This window comes from Anas acuta, chromosome 9 (genome assembly GCF_963932015.1).
Source record: "Anas acuta chromosome 9, bAnaAcu1.1, whole genome shotgun sequence".
Taxonomy (NCBI): Eukaryota; Metazoa; Chordata; class Aves; order Anseriformes; family Anatidae; genus Anas; species Anas acuta.
This window is the reverse complement of record NC_088987.1, coordinates 20,957,771-20,973,941: the sequence shown is the minus strand read 5'-3', so window position 1 is coordinate 20,973,941 and position 16,171 is coordinate 20,957,771. Positions and strand designations below refer to the sequence as shown.

The following is a 16,171-nucleotide window of genomic DNA, read 5'->3' as shown; positions in this document are numbered from 1 at the left end:
CTCCTCAGGTGTGCTCAGGGAGGCCTGTAATCCTCAGAGATGGCTCGGATAAGGCAGGAGGGAGCTGGTCAGGTGATGATTCCTGTCTTTGTCACGGATTTCAACAGCCTCTTATCAGCCTTGCAGTGGCTTGCAGGAGGCCTCTGCCTGGGAGTGGGACCTGGGTACCTTGTAGGAATGGGGGGAGAGAAATAGTGGTGGATAGAAACGTTAAAATGCAGGTAAGACTGTGAAAATATATCCTTAGTGCAAGTCAGTGCTGATGCTGTTAACTCCTTAAAGACTCTAGTCTTCCTGAATATTCATTTGAGATGGGGTACGTGTCCTTAAGACAGACAGAGCTGTCTATCTGTGGATGAAAGGGAGATAGAAAGATATAAAGCCTGTAGCTTATTGCAGCAAGGGAAAGACACACACAATCTGCATTGCCCAATACATTTAAGTAAATCTAATAGGAGGGTTGAGGAAGATAGCAAGATTAGCTTGACAAAGATTATTTGTTGCTAAACAGACTCTTCGGTGTTTCCCTGAGCTCAGACACACACAGCGAAGTTGCTCCACCCAAGGCCTTTCCATTTGCTTCATGGCTCAGTTGATTTCGATGGGTTTATTGTGAAGCAAGATTTATGGAGTCTCAAGAAGGAATAAAATTAAAAACTTCCGTTCCCCCGTGTCTGCTCGTGGTGCTGCTGAATAGGTGGGCGAGGGATCCTGCTCTCAGGCCCTGTGCTCAACCCGGGGCCTCTTTGGGGTCCCCCCAGTGTCAGAGTGGGGCAGCTCCGCAGGTCCCTGTCTGGGTGCCCCCGTGCTGGCGTTTGCAGCCTCCCACGGCCATGAAAGGGTTTTCCTCTCCTCTAGCAGCAGTGGCTCTGTTGTCAGAAACAAAGCAAATCCTGATCACCATTGAAGGAGCAGATACGCCCCGTGTTTCAACATCTGAAACCAGGCCCATCAATCTGTAACTATTCCCCACTCCCGGTGCCAACAGCTCCATTAACAACTATGCTCCAGAAAGAAAGGAAATTGCTTTTCCCCTCACTGCAATGTCAGCCCACCATTTGGAAACTCCCCCGCATCTTCCTTTTCATGCTGGAGGTGGTGCGCTCATCTCTGTGACCTGCAAGCATCTGCTTCCCTGGTTTTCCGCTTCGGTGCGTCTCTGTTTAGACACTGCTCTGCCCTGTCCCACATACTAATTACTGACTTTTTGCTTCTGAGGAGCTTGATTCATTCTGGCACATTTTCCCACGTGAAACTGGACCTAGAGCCTTGGAAAATATCTTAATGGACGTCAGAGCAAGTCTGAGATTAACCCCAAACCGGCTGCTGTCTGTGAGCTAACGGGCACACCAGGGCCGCCCTGGCAGGGGGCATTGGCCCCGTGCTGTCCCAGCCCTGGGCAGTGCAATGCAGCCAGGTAGCACTCTGCAAGAAAAAGCTGCTTGCTTTTTCCTCTCAGGGTCTTGCTGTGCACTAGCTGACCCTTGGGTAAAAGGGTTTTGTCCCTGGGAGTCCCGTGTGCTGCCAGTGCATAAACCAAAGTGCAGGCTTGCAGCCCTGTGTTGTGGCAGGCAGGAGGAGTCCCTGTGGCAGGGCCTCCCTGTGCTCTGTCTTCTCGTGGCACTAATTCTGCCTGCCAGCTCGGCTTAGCCCAGAGACTGTGCTTCAAAGGTTTGGCAGGAAGGGAGGATTTCCCTCCTCTCAAAATGAATATATTAATTTTGTATTTGTGAAGTTGAGCACAGAGACACAGTCCTTGCTCAGCCACTTTTGCAGCAGAAGCCTTTCATCTAGGTGCTGAAGATAAGTAGGTACATTTGACCTCTGTGTCATTTCAGACTTTTTCCTTACATATCTGCTTCTTAAAAAATCCAAATACTCTGTGTCCTGCTGAACATCTGTTACATCCTGGCAGCTTCAAGCACAGACCCCAGGACATGATGCAGCCCTCAAAACGTCCACCTCCGCAGCGTGCTCGGATCTCAGCCTTCCATGTTGAGGCCCTGATGAATCCAGGCAGCCAAAATTCATCTTTACCACAGACACCTTTAGATGGCTTAACCTCTTTGCTGCTATACTTGAGTCATTTCATGGTTTCAGCAGAGTTTCACCACAATTTATTCAGTTCCCAGCTTAGCCTGGTGGGTGCTGTTGTACCTTTGGCATACGAGAGATTAAGATTAATTTATTTATACGCTTAATGAAACTATTGGTGCTGGCTGAATTGTTTTCCAATTTCACAACATTTAACAAATAACAAGAACGAAAAACCTGGAATGAAAGTAGTAAGAACTTTTTCTTCCCTTCCTTTCTGCCTGCAGATCTAGTTGTATGTTTTTGAATTCCAACCATCAAATATATTTTGGGAAATTTAAGGAGCTCTCCTGTGTCTTGAATGAAAATTGGATTTGTGACTTCCTACAAAATCATTTCCAGTGTTTTGCCAGTAATAACATCTGTATTTAAAGCTCTAGCCATGCGTGATTACTAGGGACTGCCATTTTCACTGCATTCTGGTTTGGATCATTACATTTTGCATGCTCCATTCTCACTCTGCTTCATTTCTGTTTAGGACAGGACACAAGGTAAAATATCGTACCTCAGTATTGTGCATGTAGTCAGAGAGCCATTGTGCTCAGCCCCAGAAGTGGCTGCATTTTGATGATCAGTGAAGCTTTTTGTGTTGTATAAAATCCTTCATCTATTTCATGGGGTTGCTCTGAATCATTCCTGTTAAATTTAAGGATGGAAAAAGTGTGTCTCACCTCAACTGTATTGAAATTAGATTAAGGATCACAGGATTAGCTCTTCTGCATTTTTGATGTGCATATTGGGCTGGTGCCTGTGGGGACTGAAGCATGTCAATAAGGTTTCTGCTGTGCTTTGGCTGCGGAGTGGGCAGGGCGGTGCTGGAGGCAGTGTGCGGGGCCGGGCAGAGCCGACCCTGAACATGGCAGCAGGTTCCTGATGGGCAGCATGGGGCTGCTGTGTTGCAACCTCCTCCCTCCTTCTGCCCAAGAGCTGTAGCTCTCCTTCTGCCCAAGTCTTCCTCCTGCACCCCACAGGTTGTATCTTCTCAGAGCGCCACCTCCAGCCCTTTGCTTGATGGGCTTCAGGATTTGCTGAAGGTGATCTGATGTCAATTGGTCTGGAAAATATTGCACTTCTAATGTTAAGAAAATAAAAATATTGGGAGATCAAGATTTTGAATGGGTGTATGCCTGTGTGTAATGGAGGACCCTGAAAATTTCAAATAAAGCAGGAGTTTTATGCATTTAATGCTTTGCTTGAGAGATCATGAAAAATGAATGTAAAGTAGACCAAATAAGTATTTAAGATTTCCTAAGGAGTATAAAGAATGCAAGTGAAGAATACAGTTCTTGTTTGATTGCAGTACTGGACTTGCAGGTTAATTTTGAGCTGGAAAATACTGTTACTTCATGAAGAGGTTAGAGTTTGATTTACTACTTAATTTTTCATCCTCATGAAGCACATAAGTAAAATTCTGCATAGTCTCCGCTGACATTAACTTCACTGGGATTGTACACACAGTCTTTCCAGTTACTAATGATGTGGACGTTTTCTTTCTAGGCCCTCCGTCTGCTCCCCAGAACCTGATTTCCAACGTCAATGAGACATCGGTGAACTTGGAGTGGAGCCCCCCGCAGAACAAAGGTGGTCGGGAGGACATCTCCTACAACGTGGTGTGCAAGAGGTGCGGCGCGGGTGACCTCAGCCGTTGCCGGTCGTGTGGCAGTGGTGTGCATTTCAGCCCGCAGCAGAACGGCTTGAAAACCACCAAGGTCTCCATTACCGACCTCTTGGCGCACACAAACTACACCTTTGAAGTCTGGGCAGTGAATGGAGTGTCCAAGCACAATCCCAGCCAGGACCAAGCTGTGTCAGTCACTGTGACAACGAACCAAGCAGGTAGGAACCTAAATACAAACTTTATTCCTGTCCATTTTGCCTGTTTTTAGGAAAGCTGTGGTTTCCATTAAATTTAACACGAGCAAATGAACACAAGGATGCATAACTGGGTCAAACCCTTATTTTCTGGGTTATTTATGTGGATAGTTTAAATTCTGTAGAGCTAGAAAAACCAAGGAGGGTTTGACTAGCGTAGCTGGTTGCAGAGCTGCGCTGCAGCACACTGTGAGGACACTGGGAGGCATTCTGCAGAAGCAGAACAGCACAGCTGCCGTGGGCGACACGGAGGGGACAGAGCCAGAGCCACTCAGCAGCTCTGCCCTTTGTCAGGGAGACGCCGCACGTGGACGTGGACGTGCCCTTGGAGTTTGCAGAGGGACAAATACGTGGCTGGGGAGCGCAGCATTGTGCTTCTGCCTGCTCCCAAAGAGCTCTGTGTACCGTTCAGAAAGAAGAATGAGTCGGCTCTCGCTTGCCTGCATGCTAGCGCTCTTCTCCTTGCAAAGTCAATTAGATTCTGTCCTGTTGTTAAATAAATACCTCCTTAACCTGCTGCTAACAACATTTCAATTGATCAGAGCTGGCATTACTTGAGAAATCCCTTATGAGCTTTCATCTTCATGCTGCCTGATTTTTACATTTCGCTCGTCTGGGAGAGTGAAACACTATTTCTGTCTATACCTGATTATTTCAGATATCCTAAATGCTTCCATTTTTTTCTGTTCCCTGTGTTTGACCTAGCAAAGGCTGCAGCAGAATGGGGTTTAGTGCTGACGATAATTTCTTTTTTTTTTCTTTAATTACATGAAAACTTTTATTGTTTGCAGATAGCTAGGATTTCAAGCACAGGGTTCCAGTTCAATTTTTAATTTAATGCACAAAATTATGTACATTTGAATATGACACTCTTCTATATGCAAATTAGATATCCAGACTGTCAGACTGGCTACAAGACTGTCAAACCTGTTATCTAATCACTTGCAGCACTGATTGCCTTCAAGTCCTATAAACATTGCAGGCATTCAGCACCTTAAAGCGTAGCTTGTGGGGTTATCTTTTATCTGTGGAGTTCTGGTGTATGGGACAATATGAATATTGTATGTTCTGAGAGTACTGGACTACATAAATATTGTGAGTTCTGTTTCCTAGTAGAAGCATGTGAAAAATAGGTACCCATAATCAAAACTTGCAAATCCTAGCTCTAGTCCACTGCACTTCAATATTAACCGTGAGAGGTGTGTTTAATTTTGCAGTCACAGTTGAAAGTAAAATTGTCAAGTCCACACTGAAGCTCCTTTGCAAATCTGGTCCTTTTTTTATTTGTATTTTTGTTCTTTATACATACAGATGACAGTAAAGTGATACAGAATCCCTTTTAAATTATAATTCAAAAATCCAAACTATTGTTTTGTCCAGTGAAAAGACGATTAATAGAGAACAGGAGCTATTACAGAGATGTAGGAGAAAGCTCCGGGAGAATGCTGTCATATGCTATATGAAAAGAGAAAAGGTTGAGAACAGCAGCAGGGACAGTGTTTTTGTGCTACGAATGCCTAGCAAAGAGAGTATTTCTGACTGATTTTGGCATGTGTAGGGATTAGTGGATGCATATATGCATGAATAAGTGAGTGGGATCCATCTACCGTGTGAAAATTCTACCATCTTACGCTTTAATATGCAAACCGAAATCTGATTGAATATGCAAATAAGAATTGATTTTGTTTATTATCCATGAGTAGCAGTTCTTCACATCAGGAAATTTGTATTTTTGCCAGCATTTCCAATTATGAGACATGCCCAGTCTATCAAATGCTTCAGAGGGCTGGAGAGAGCTGTACCGGTACACATGAAAATTAACTCCAAGGTGCTGCTGTTCTCCTGTTCTTCATACATCTTTGTGTATTCTGCTGCATAGAAGATCTGAATAGAAATGTGTGATCTAAACGTATAGATCTCAACTAAGATACATAGTCCTTACATATGCAAATAATCCTATTGATTTCAGTGGAACTGCTTGGCTTGAGTATAGGTTTATAAAGTTGGACCCTTGGGTTTTACAAGTACTGATCTGTTTAATCATTGTAAATGTGTGTCTGGGGTGCAGTAGAATTCCAGTGCCACTCATTTTCTTTCACTATATTTCATTACAAAGAAATCATGTCATGACAGAGCACTGCCATAGGTATGATTTCGATCTTGCACCTTTCTCATACTAATGTAAAGCTACCTTGGTTTCATTGCAGCAGTTTTTAATTTAAGAAAGATTAGAGACAAACTCCTCCTTTAATAAAATTCTTTCACTCTTTTGCTAATAAAAACAAGTCTACCAACACTGAAAATCTATAAACTGCTCTGCTGTTTTTGCTATCTATGGTTGTGCTTTCCAACATTTGATAGAAATGAAATGTTGTTAGCATGGTTCTTTAGTGATGTGAGCAGTGCTTGTGGGTCATATCCCAGGGAATTGCTTGCAAGAGGTGCATTCTAGAGATAAAATCAATAGGGATGATTGGGACTAAAAATGCTTCATCTTACGTACAGTCTCAAGCTGATCTCCCAAATATGCAACCATGTAGTCTGAAGAAAATCTATGGACATTTTAGAACACAGTTTTTTAATGTTGGAATCAGAAATCCTATTTTTTGTATGTTTGCTTGCATCGGTGCCAGCCCCTAAAGAAGGCATGCGCTTGGAGGCAGACAGAAAACAATGAGAAACCAGGTACTGGTGTATTCAGCACGAAATTGAAGAAATGTGTTGCAGTGACATAAAAGGTGCAGTTGAAAGGCACAGGTGTTTTTGTGTTTGCTTTTTGCCGCTTTACTCCTGGAGATAATGAAATGAGGCTGTTTACTTTCCACCTTTGTTTAGAAACTCTTTTCAGTTTCCAATTCTGTAGAAAAATGTTTAAATGAAAATAAGCTTTTGCCATTCAAAGTGGGATCAAAAAGCGTTTGAAAAAGTATTTTTCCTGCTTGCTTCGAAAAGGTCCTGGTTTTTATGTGTACGTATATATATATGTGTGTATATATATTTAAGAGAGAATCTAAATTTCAGGCTTTGAACCAAGTAAAATTTTCTATCTCCTAGTGAAACACTTCAGTGTTGTGACATTTTAAGAATTTTGAATGGTGAATTCAGCTCGCTATTATTACGCATGTTTATTATAATAATTTTTTGATTTTTTTGAGACGGGAGCTGCCGCTCTTTTCCCATATAAGATTAAAACAAAATTAAAAAAGTAAAGGATGAAGCCCTGAGCTGTAGAAACTTGCAGCCAGCACCTCCTCACAGTGAGGACTGGGAAATACTGATACTGAGGGTCCCTGCTAGCAGTGGTGGCTTTTGTGGCTGGCTCTTTTTGCTCAAATGAAATCAGCACTTTGCCCATCCCTTAAAAATGTGAAACGACTTGTGGAAGAGCTGCAAACCAGCAGTTCTCATATGGTGCTGCGAAGAGGCTGGTTTCAGTGCGAATCCCTGCCAGGCAGCTGACTGAACACTTCAAAAATCTCCAGGCTCTTTTTTTTTTTCCCCCCACTAAGGATAATGCTGCGAAGCTGTTCAAAATTAAAAGTAAATCTCTCAATAAAGAGACCTTGTTCACAGCAAGCAGGAAGCTTTTTTTTTTTTTCTCCTTTTTTTTTTTTTTTTCTTGAAGAGGCACTGCACACTTTATATTTTAATAAAGACTACAGCCTGACTTCTTAGGCATCTAGATGGGTTCGCTGTCCGGTGAGCCTCATGCGTGTCCGAGGGTGCTGCACAGCCGGGACCACGTCTTTGTACGGGTGCTAAAGGAGCTCATAAGGCAGGGGAGCAATGGTGGGGGGAAACCTAAGTAAGCTCTAAAAGAGATTTAAAACCCAAACTCATTCTGCAGCTTTCCTTCCTCCCTTGTTTTTGTTTGTGTTTTGTGAGGGATGGGCTTCCTTCTTGCTCCCTTCGTACGGGAGTTAAACGCTTGATGTTTCTGAGTAGGCAGGCTGCCTGGTGATTTGTTGCCTTGTTAGGTACCTGGGGCTCGGTGCGTCTTTAAGGAGACCATCTCAGCTCGGTAGAGGAAGGATGTGCCAATTAAGATGAAAAAAAGAGGATAAATAAAGAAACTTCCTCCTTCTCCCCCTGCATAAAACTAGAAATCTTTACGCTGCCTGTGCTCAGGTTCAAGAAGGGATCTTCCTTACGAATATCTCAGGCTCCCCGTCCCATTTTTTCCTCTTTCTCTTCTCGCTTCCCTCCCCGCTCCTTTGTCTCCGATCCCCCACACCTTGCCTGTCTAGCTGTCTGTTCGCCTGTCTCCCAGCCGCTTCATCTCGGCGCGCCTGGCGGTGCCGCAGTCCTTCCCCCTCTTTTGTATGCTCCCCTGGTCCCTCACCGTCACTCAGAGCCCTGCAGTTGTTCAGCTGCCACTTCCAGGCAGGGCTAAAATGGGTCACGGTGCCAGCAGGACCCGCTGAGAGGACCCACGTGAATCCTGTGTTCTTCTGGGACAGGCGGCGCTTGCGGTGACCGAGCTGCGGTGAACCCGAAATTCAGTGCGGGGAAGGGAAATGTCAGCTGCTGCTCGGCTTTATTCGGCCTTTAGGCGTGCTCGTTTGTGGATGTTCTTAATTCCATCGGCAAGAACAACAAATCTGAAACCCTCTTGGTGCAGATCAGGTTTTAGGTTAGAAATGAAGGGGGGAAAAGTGGGAGCTGCGTGCTTCCAGATGACCCGCCAGCTCCGCTGGGCCCGGTGGTGGAGGAATATGTTCCCACTTGGCCTTTCGGTGGGTCTTTGAAAGCCCACGTTCCCTTTCAAATGTCGATTAGCATTCCTCACGTGTTGTGCCGAACGGCACGGAAAATGCATATAAGGTCTTGCATGCTGCCAGCGTGGTTTAGCCCGTGCAGAACTGGATTTGCAGTCAGTAAAAATTCATGGCCGTACATTGCCCTTGGTCAGTGCACGCTGCGTATATCGACAAAGTAATAGTTGCTCAGGCAGATCAAAAGCAAAACATGCCAAAGCCAGTAAACCTCAGGCTTTCAGTATTATTTTTTTTTAAATGTGTTACTTTCCTGGATATTTATAGCTTATCTATGGAGAACTGCTATAGAGCAAAACATCAAAAGCCATTGTTAACTAGATTTCAATTGCAGAATTCTCTTTATGTGGCTGCATGAATACCATTAAAACTGCTACTAGAAAAGAGAAATTAGCAGATAGTCTGAAGATCAATCCGTCCATCTGATTCTGGAAGCTCCATCGTGTTCTTTGAGTACAGTCCTGGTTTCAGTAGAAATAACAGCAAATAATTTCTTTACCTGGAGAGTGAATATAACATTTTTTGACTTTTTTACAGAGGAGGACAGAGATGAAGCAGAGTCGAGCTATTGATACCTATGTGCATCTTGAGAATCTTACCAACAGGCAGGTGGTCCAAGAAATTAATTTTGCTTGCAGGAACAGCAAGCTCTCTGCTTGTTCAGAGTCCTGCACTTTTACACTCAGCCCTCGCAAACCTTTTCCCTTTTTCCTAAGAAATCCTGGGCGCTGCCACGGGTGGCCAAGGGCCCCCGCTGCTGGTCCCGGAGTTGAAGTAATTTTCCTCAAAGGACTTGCATCCAGCACGGTCCCACCCTTCCCCGTTCCTTGTTCCCTGCGGCCAGAGGACACAAACAGCCTGTTCCAGGAGGCCTCTCCCCGGGCACAGCACCCGGGGGGGCTCCCGGTGCTGCTGTCTGTGGGTGTGCAAACACTCGCAGTGCCCTGGCTCCCTACGTTCCCCCAAAGCCTGATTTAAAATAATCTCTTGGCAAACAGCGGCGTCTGTGCCAGATGTCCAGAGCTCTGGATGTGTTCAGCACTTCTGGCTGCTGTGTTTTTTTTTTTGCCCGCAAAACGCCAGGGTGATGGAAAAGGGGAGTTGCGAAGGGTTGTTTTTATTTTGCTTTAAAGGTGTTTGTACTGAGGATGATGGATCAGCAGTCACCTTGTTCCTCAAGTGGAGCTGTGTCAAGCATCTATTCAATAGGGAAAGAGATTCAAAACCCGCAAGCAGAGACTTAAAAAAGGGGTGATACGGGAGCGTGACACTCCGGGTGATTTCTTGCAGCATCTTGCCGAATTCCGGGCTAATGGTATGCAACTTTCTCAGTTTGGATCTAAACCAGTGTGCCTTCTAAGGCTTTGTGCTGGTCTGCTAGGCAGAATTAGCAACCCCTCCCCTGCTTTTCCAGCAGAAGGGCTGGGGCGAGCTGTCAGCTGCGGTGGGGTCTCGTGGCCAGCGAGGCGAGGTGCCACGGTGCAGGACGAGCCGTGTGCGGGGGAGCCGAGCTGTGCCTGCCCCCTGCAGATCTCCATCCAAGGGAGTTACCGCAAGGGCTTCTGAAGCAAACCAAACCACGTCTTTTGGGAAACCACAGACCTTTCAAACAGAGCCGCGGTGGGAGGGAGATCCACAAGGAAGATAAGTGATCCCAGCACAGGAAACTTGGGAATTGCGTGGAAGCAAACAGTTGGGAACGCTTCCAAGCTGGAAGTTTTCCGTGTTTAGCGTGAGATTTCTGCGTGTCTCGGGGATGTTAAGGGCTGGCCATTTCAGCTTTGTCCTCCTGCACGTTTAATTCTGCGTGTAAGGTAATGTTTCTGAGTAAGGAGCTTCTGCAAGCTGGCAGATGCAAGTGGGAGTTTCTTATGAACGACTCCGTGTTCTTGGGCAGGCTTTAGCTGATGGCCTGTAATAAATGCCTAGCTGTAAGTATACGTGCTGCTGTCTTCAAAACAAAACCGGGAAAGCTATTGTTGGGAGGGATTACATTATTATTTTAAGGTAACTGCAGCTTTCCACAAAGAAATAATAATTAAAATAACAACTGCCTGCTTGCTGGCAAAGCCACCTGCACCACCCATTTCCATGAATTTGTATTCAAGGTGGGGAATACAAGTCTTGCTCGGAAGGAAAAAAAAAAAAAAGTGCTTTCTAAAGATCCTTAGTAAATAACCAGCTTCAGGGTTCAGCGAGCAGCTTAGACAAGTTGCGTGTCAGATAGTGCCAAGAAGTAATTGCAGCATTTAAATAAAAGTTGGTCACATTTTTAAAAGGATCTCATGGTTTGCTGTGGAAAATAGGGCTTGTTACCTCAGGAAAAAGGTGTTTAATTTCAGGACTGGTTAGCACTGAACATGCTTGTAATTATATGAATTAACTTTTAAGAGGCATCAAATCTGATCAAATTCTGGTCTCGGGTCTGGAGGTACAGATGAGTAGTTACTAACCTGACAGAGATCAAGGCACGGTCCTGGAGCGTTCATTTGCAGAGGATGATTTAAGTGCTCGTTTCCTTCCCCCGGCAGCACGCTGACAAGTCGCGTTCCCCCAGCTTGCCGCGCAGCCTGGGCGCTCCCCGTCAGCAACGTGCTAGGAAGGACTTTCATATGGACGGAGGCTTCGCCTCGCAGTATTCGAGGCTACCAAATGTTTATCTGGGCTTCTAACTCTTCTCGTTCTTTTTGCAGCTGACTAAATTAATTAGTTGGAAAGCAGCCAGAAAGACAGCAGAGTCCAGTCTGTAGTTGAGCAACAAGAAAAGGCCTCGGAGAACTTTATCAAAGCTTCCATTAACCCCCTGCTGATGTCCTCAAACAGGATTTCTTGTGAGAGAGTGGAAACACAAAAGCTAGGCTGCACAACTGTCCCTGTGCGTCCATTCAAAGGTTTTAAGTCCGCACAGTTACTAATTAAAATGCCACGCAGAGGAGCACAAATAAACACAGCTCGTCCCCGAGTGCCCAAGTTTCTGCCCCGGCGCACGGTTTGAAGGGCAGGAGGCTGAGCTGGCCTGGCAAGGGTGGTACAGCAGCCCGGGGCGCCTCAGATATTCCGTCCTTGTTCGAGGAGTTGCAAAAAGTGTGTCAAGGCCATCCATATGCATGAAGCCCTATTCCCAGAGTGCCATCCCAAGGCAGCCTGTGATTTTTTATTTATTTTCTGCGTGGCGTTGCGTTGAGCCGTGAGGACTAAATAGAGCTGTGGCACGGCTGCCGGATCTCTGTAATCATGTTTGCCAGGTTTGGGCGGACATCAAAATGCTGAGCACACGAGTGAATACTGCTCCTTTCATCGGGAAATGTCACTTCAGATTTAGCCCCACGTGTGAACTGGCATGCAGGGAGCACTTTATTATTGCGGCAAGGCTCCGCTGGGCTTCCCCTCCCAAACAAAGCAGGCAAATGTCTAGGCTCTATCTGCAGCTACTTGAAGGATTTCATGGCGTCTCCTTAGATTAACGTAATCTGCCCTCATTACTAAATTCAAGAGCCGGGATCCCAGCAGTCTTACAGCGCACTCGAAAAACAGGTTCAGGGTCTATGGAAGCTGTAATTTGCGAACTGCTAATAACAAAAGTTACGTGGTTTTAGATTTTTTTAATACAGTCTGGAGAGGCATAGGAAGCTACAGCATCTGTATTTTTATCCCCGTGGTCATTTACATTTTAAACCATCCCTTATAGAAAAGTCCCTTATGAACTTAAAAGGAAATTGTAAGCTCTTTCTCAGCTCTCTGAACTGTTCCTCTAGAATTTATTAGGACTTTTATCACCGCTATTGAATTCTATCACCTGGTCTTAAAAAGAAGATTGACTGATTCTGATTTTTTATTAAATGCTTTTCTTGTGCAAGAAAATCTCTTTGGTTTTGCCTACATTAAAATCCATTGAAAGTATCCGTGGATTATGACAGAGAGAAAACCCCTTAAATTGTAATGTTCTGTGGATATAAATGTCTTGCAGTTCAGAAGATTTCTGAAGGCTAAAAGGAAAGCACTGAAGTTTTTAATTAGCTTTTTATTATTTTTAATTTTCTATATAGTATTAAATGGTCACATCAATAAATAATAAGACAAGACAGTTCTGGCTAAGTAAAATAGGAAGGAATAGTGGGCTGGAAAGGATTCCTCCTCTATGAATTGAATTTTGTGCGGTGTCCATTTATTTTAGCTAACAAATAAAGGCATGATCTCGAGACAACCACTACAACAGCTCCCTGGGAAGATTGCACTTGTCTAGATAACATAGTGCGTTCTTTAAATCTGTCCTCTGAATCAGCCTCCATTTATCTTTCTTAGCATAAAAGGGAATGCAGATGGAATGGCTGCATCCTCCCCTCTCCTCTGTCAGGCTCCCGTGCGTGTACATCAGTAAGGCAGGAGGCGAGAGCAGCATGTGAGGGGCTGAGTGCTCAGTCCCAGGGTTTTGGAGCTCGGGGGCAAGGTGGCCAAGCGCGGGCCTGGGGAGCTGCAGAGACCTGGGGGCTCTGTGTCGTACCTGAGGCAGGGCATGCAGACCCAGCGGTGCGTTTCCAAGAGCATTTCAGCCTCTGACTTACACGGCTGCTGGTGCTGGAAGTTAAAACTGTGACTATGCACGTGCTGGGAAGGACTGGTGTTGAAAGGAGTGGACTGGGCTTGGAGGGAGGCTTCGTTAGCTCTGCTTGCACGCACACAGTTTGTCTTTAAGCGGAGGGTGTTTTTGTACACGGAGCTGCAAGCGTCACTGGCAAGAGGGGCTCTGCAGCACAGGAGTTGCCCAGCTTATTTAGAGCCAGAACGGGCCTTACTGGAGGTTATCAGCTTGGCTTCATCTGGATCAAGTACGAAGATAATCGAATTTGTGGGCCTGTAGATGACGAAACAGACCAGAAAGGAAAAGGATGAGCCTGGCAGGGAGGGCAAATGTAACACTGCAAAGTGCTTTGCATGCTGTCAGCAGAAGAAATTCCTTCTGAATTGAAGATTTGGGCTGAAGATTGTACTTCTCACTGCAGTCCCCATCCCGACCACCTCTCAGTCGCACCCCGTGAGAACCCTCCGAGGCCCTGCCTGCCCCAGCAGCGCCCCGGGGCTCTTCTGGCCAGGAGCCGGGCAGGGCTCTCGGGGTCCTGCTCCCATTGTACCACGGCTTTGGCACTAAAAATTAGTGTTTTCACAGGCTTTTATTTGCCTGGCGTACTCAGTACCCCTCTAGGAAATAAGCGTGGCAGATCTCTTTGTGCAGCCCCAAATCTTCATAACCTCCCGAGGTTGATTGTTTTTTTATTCTCTTTTTTTCAGGATTGAAACTGCTCAGACTTTGTAATGGCACTTGCCTTGCACAGGAAGTTTTACCAGCCGTCTTTCTGACCATTTTCCACTGAGGCAGCCACTTTTAATATTTAATTGCTTACTCCATTTGGGGTTTTTCCAATTGACACAAGTTCTAAATGAATAATGCACTAGTTTTCAGTATCCGGCATAAACCCAAAATAATGAAACCCCTATGTAAGTTTAATTATGTGCCACCTATGATGTAATCAGTTACTGACATCATGAGCTAAGATTTTAATTTCAAGGCCTGTGTGTTTCAGGAAGCTGAAGGCTCTTCCCCAGTTTGTCCCTCATCACATTATTTGTTTTACCTGCACAACAACCTTCAGGTAGCTCCGCTTTTCCAGCAGCACCGTGTGCAGGATGTAGTTCTCTCTCTCAGCAGCTCTATTTCGGATTTTTAATTTCCTGAAGAAATCTGCCTGTCGCAGATGAAGGAAAATGGGCTTAATTCACTTTTGATGAGAGGACCTGTGGTTGGGAATGCCCGGGAGAGCTTGGTGTGCTGCTCACTAATTTTGATGCTTTTCCAAAAGCACAAAGGATCTTCTTTTTCCCACTCGAGAAGAGAGGCTGTTTGGTGGCACAGAAGGGTTTGTTGCTGTTTGGAGAAGAGCTGTGGGTCTCCAAGTGCTGTCAGAGCAGTGTCCTTCACAAAGTGCTACCAATGTGAGCACAGAAAACCTGAACCTTGAGAGTCAGCAGCCCAGAGACAGAGGTTATATCGTGTTGAATCCATCTAACTTTTGTACTGACGGTGCTTTACCGGAGTTCCCGTGAACTCCCTGAATGTCAGGTATAATTAAAACCTTAAGGTCATCCAGCAAAACGTTAGCGCATAAATGCTTGGTGCTTCTGCACCAGCTTCTTCTGCATGATGGACCCTAAAGTGCAGTTCCTTATCTTGGGTGACTCCAAAACAAGTTATACTCAAGCATTAAAATGGGAATTACGTTTTTTATTGTCAGATGAGCCCTGGGTTTTGGCTCTTTCAGGTGCCACAGGCTCAGGAGGGCACATTTGAAACCCAGCCTGCAGTTGCCACTAGAGCCTGTCACTGAGGTGTATCACCGTGGGAGGAAAATGTTTCTGATTTTATTATTTTTTCTTCCGTGGCGTTTCTGATGTTGGGTGATTGATCTGAGAAACCCAAATGGCAAAGTTGAACTCTCTGCTATCACCGAAGCACTTCAGCAGCCAGGATGAGACAACATGGCCAAATCTATTTATTAAAATAACAAATGCTGCTTTGGGAAAATGAGTCATAGCTTTTATTTATTTATTTTGTTTCGAAGGTACTTCAATATTTCCAAAGCATGTAAGTGAGTAGGGACAGAGGCTTTTATTTGTCTGGGTTTCAAAGAGGCTTTTGAGCAGTTCTTTTTACAAAATCTCATATTCTCAATGCCGTGAGGAAGTGACAGAGGAAGTTATTTGACAGCTGTATATCTAGACATTCACGTTTCGAGTACATAAAAAGGAACTGTGTGGGAATGAAGATGTGTTGCCTTAGGTCCCGAACCCCCCATCTGCCCCTCGGTGGATTAAGCTTGATGCCGTGACTGCCGAGCCAACCTCCTGCTCAGGTGGCTTGGGGTGAGAGCAGGGAGTGCAGTAGCTGGGTGCTTGCTTGACTCGGGGAAGGGCTGGGGACATGGGCATCGTTCCAGGGCACCCGGTGCATCCTCGAGGGTAGCTCTGGTTTCCTCGTGGAAGGAGCTGGAGAGGAGCTTGTTCTGCAAAGGCAGCTCAGCAGTCCCCTCCTCTGCAGCACTGTTGCCCTGTAAGGAGGGTGCTAAGTGGGTCAGATTGCTCCGGAATGCTTACTTTGAGAGGCTGGGGAGTGCCCTGCTTCCAACAGCACGATCTGTTTTAGTAACGGGAGGTTGTGCTCTCCAGTCCTCCTCCTGCTTCCCCCAGCGCTGCTGCACCCCGGGGCCGTGCACGCTGTGGCCCTGCCAGAGGCTTCTGGAGGTGCTTGTGGGGGGATCAGCCTCTGGGAAGTAGCCAGGTGATTGCACCGCGTGCTTCCCAGAAGTGCTCAACCTAAATTTGGGTTGTGGGACCCTGCCTCCAGCTGCAACTGCTCCGGGCCCTAAAGGAGGGCTCTG

At 45.7% G+C, this 16,171-nt stretch overlaps 1 protein-coding gene across 2 annotated transcripts in view; it reads left to right on the top strand.

Annotated features, from left to right (window-relative positions):
• EPHA4 (EPH receptor A4) overlaps positions 1-16,171 on the top strand; it is a 95,330-nt gene that overhangs the window by 45,216 nt on the left and 33,943 nt on the right. Inside the window, exons 5-6 of one of the 2 annotated variants that reach the window (XM_068691520.1) lie at positions 3,592-3,930; positions 11,435-12,507. In XM_068691520.1, coding sequence (XP_068547621.1) covers positions 3,592-3,930; positions 11,435-11,442 — 347 coding nt within the window. In that variant the 3' untranslated portion in view covers positions 11,443-12,507. Of the gene's footprint in view, positions 1-3,591; positions 3,931-11,434; positions 12,508-16,171 lie in introns of those variants that run through there. The other variant, XM_068691519.1, reaches the window with a different exon arrangement.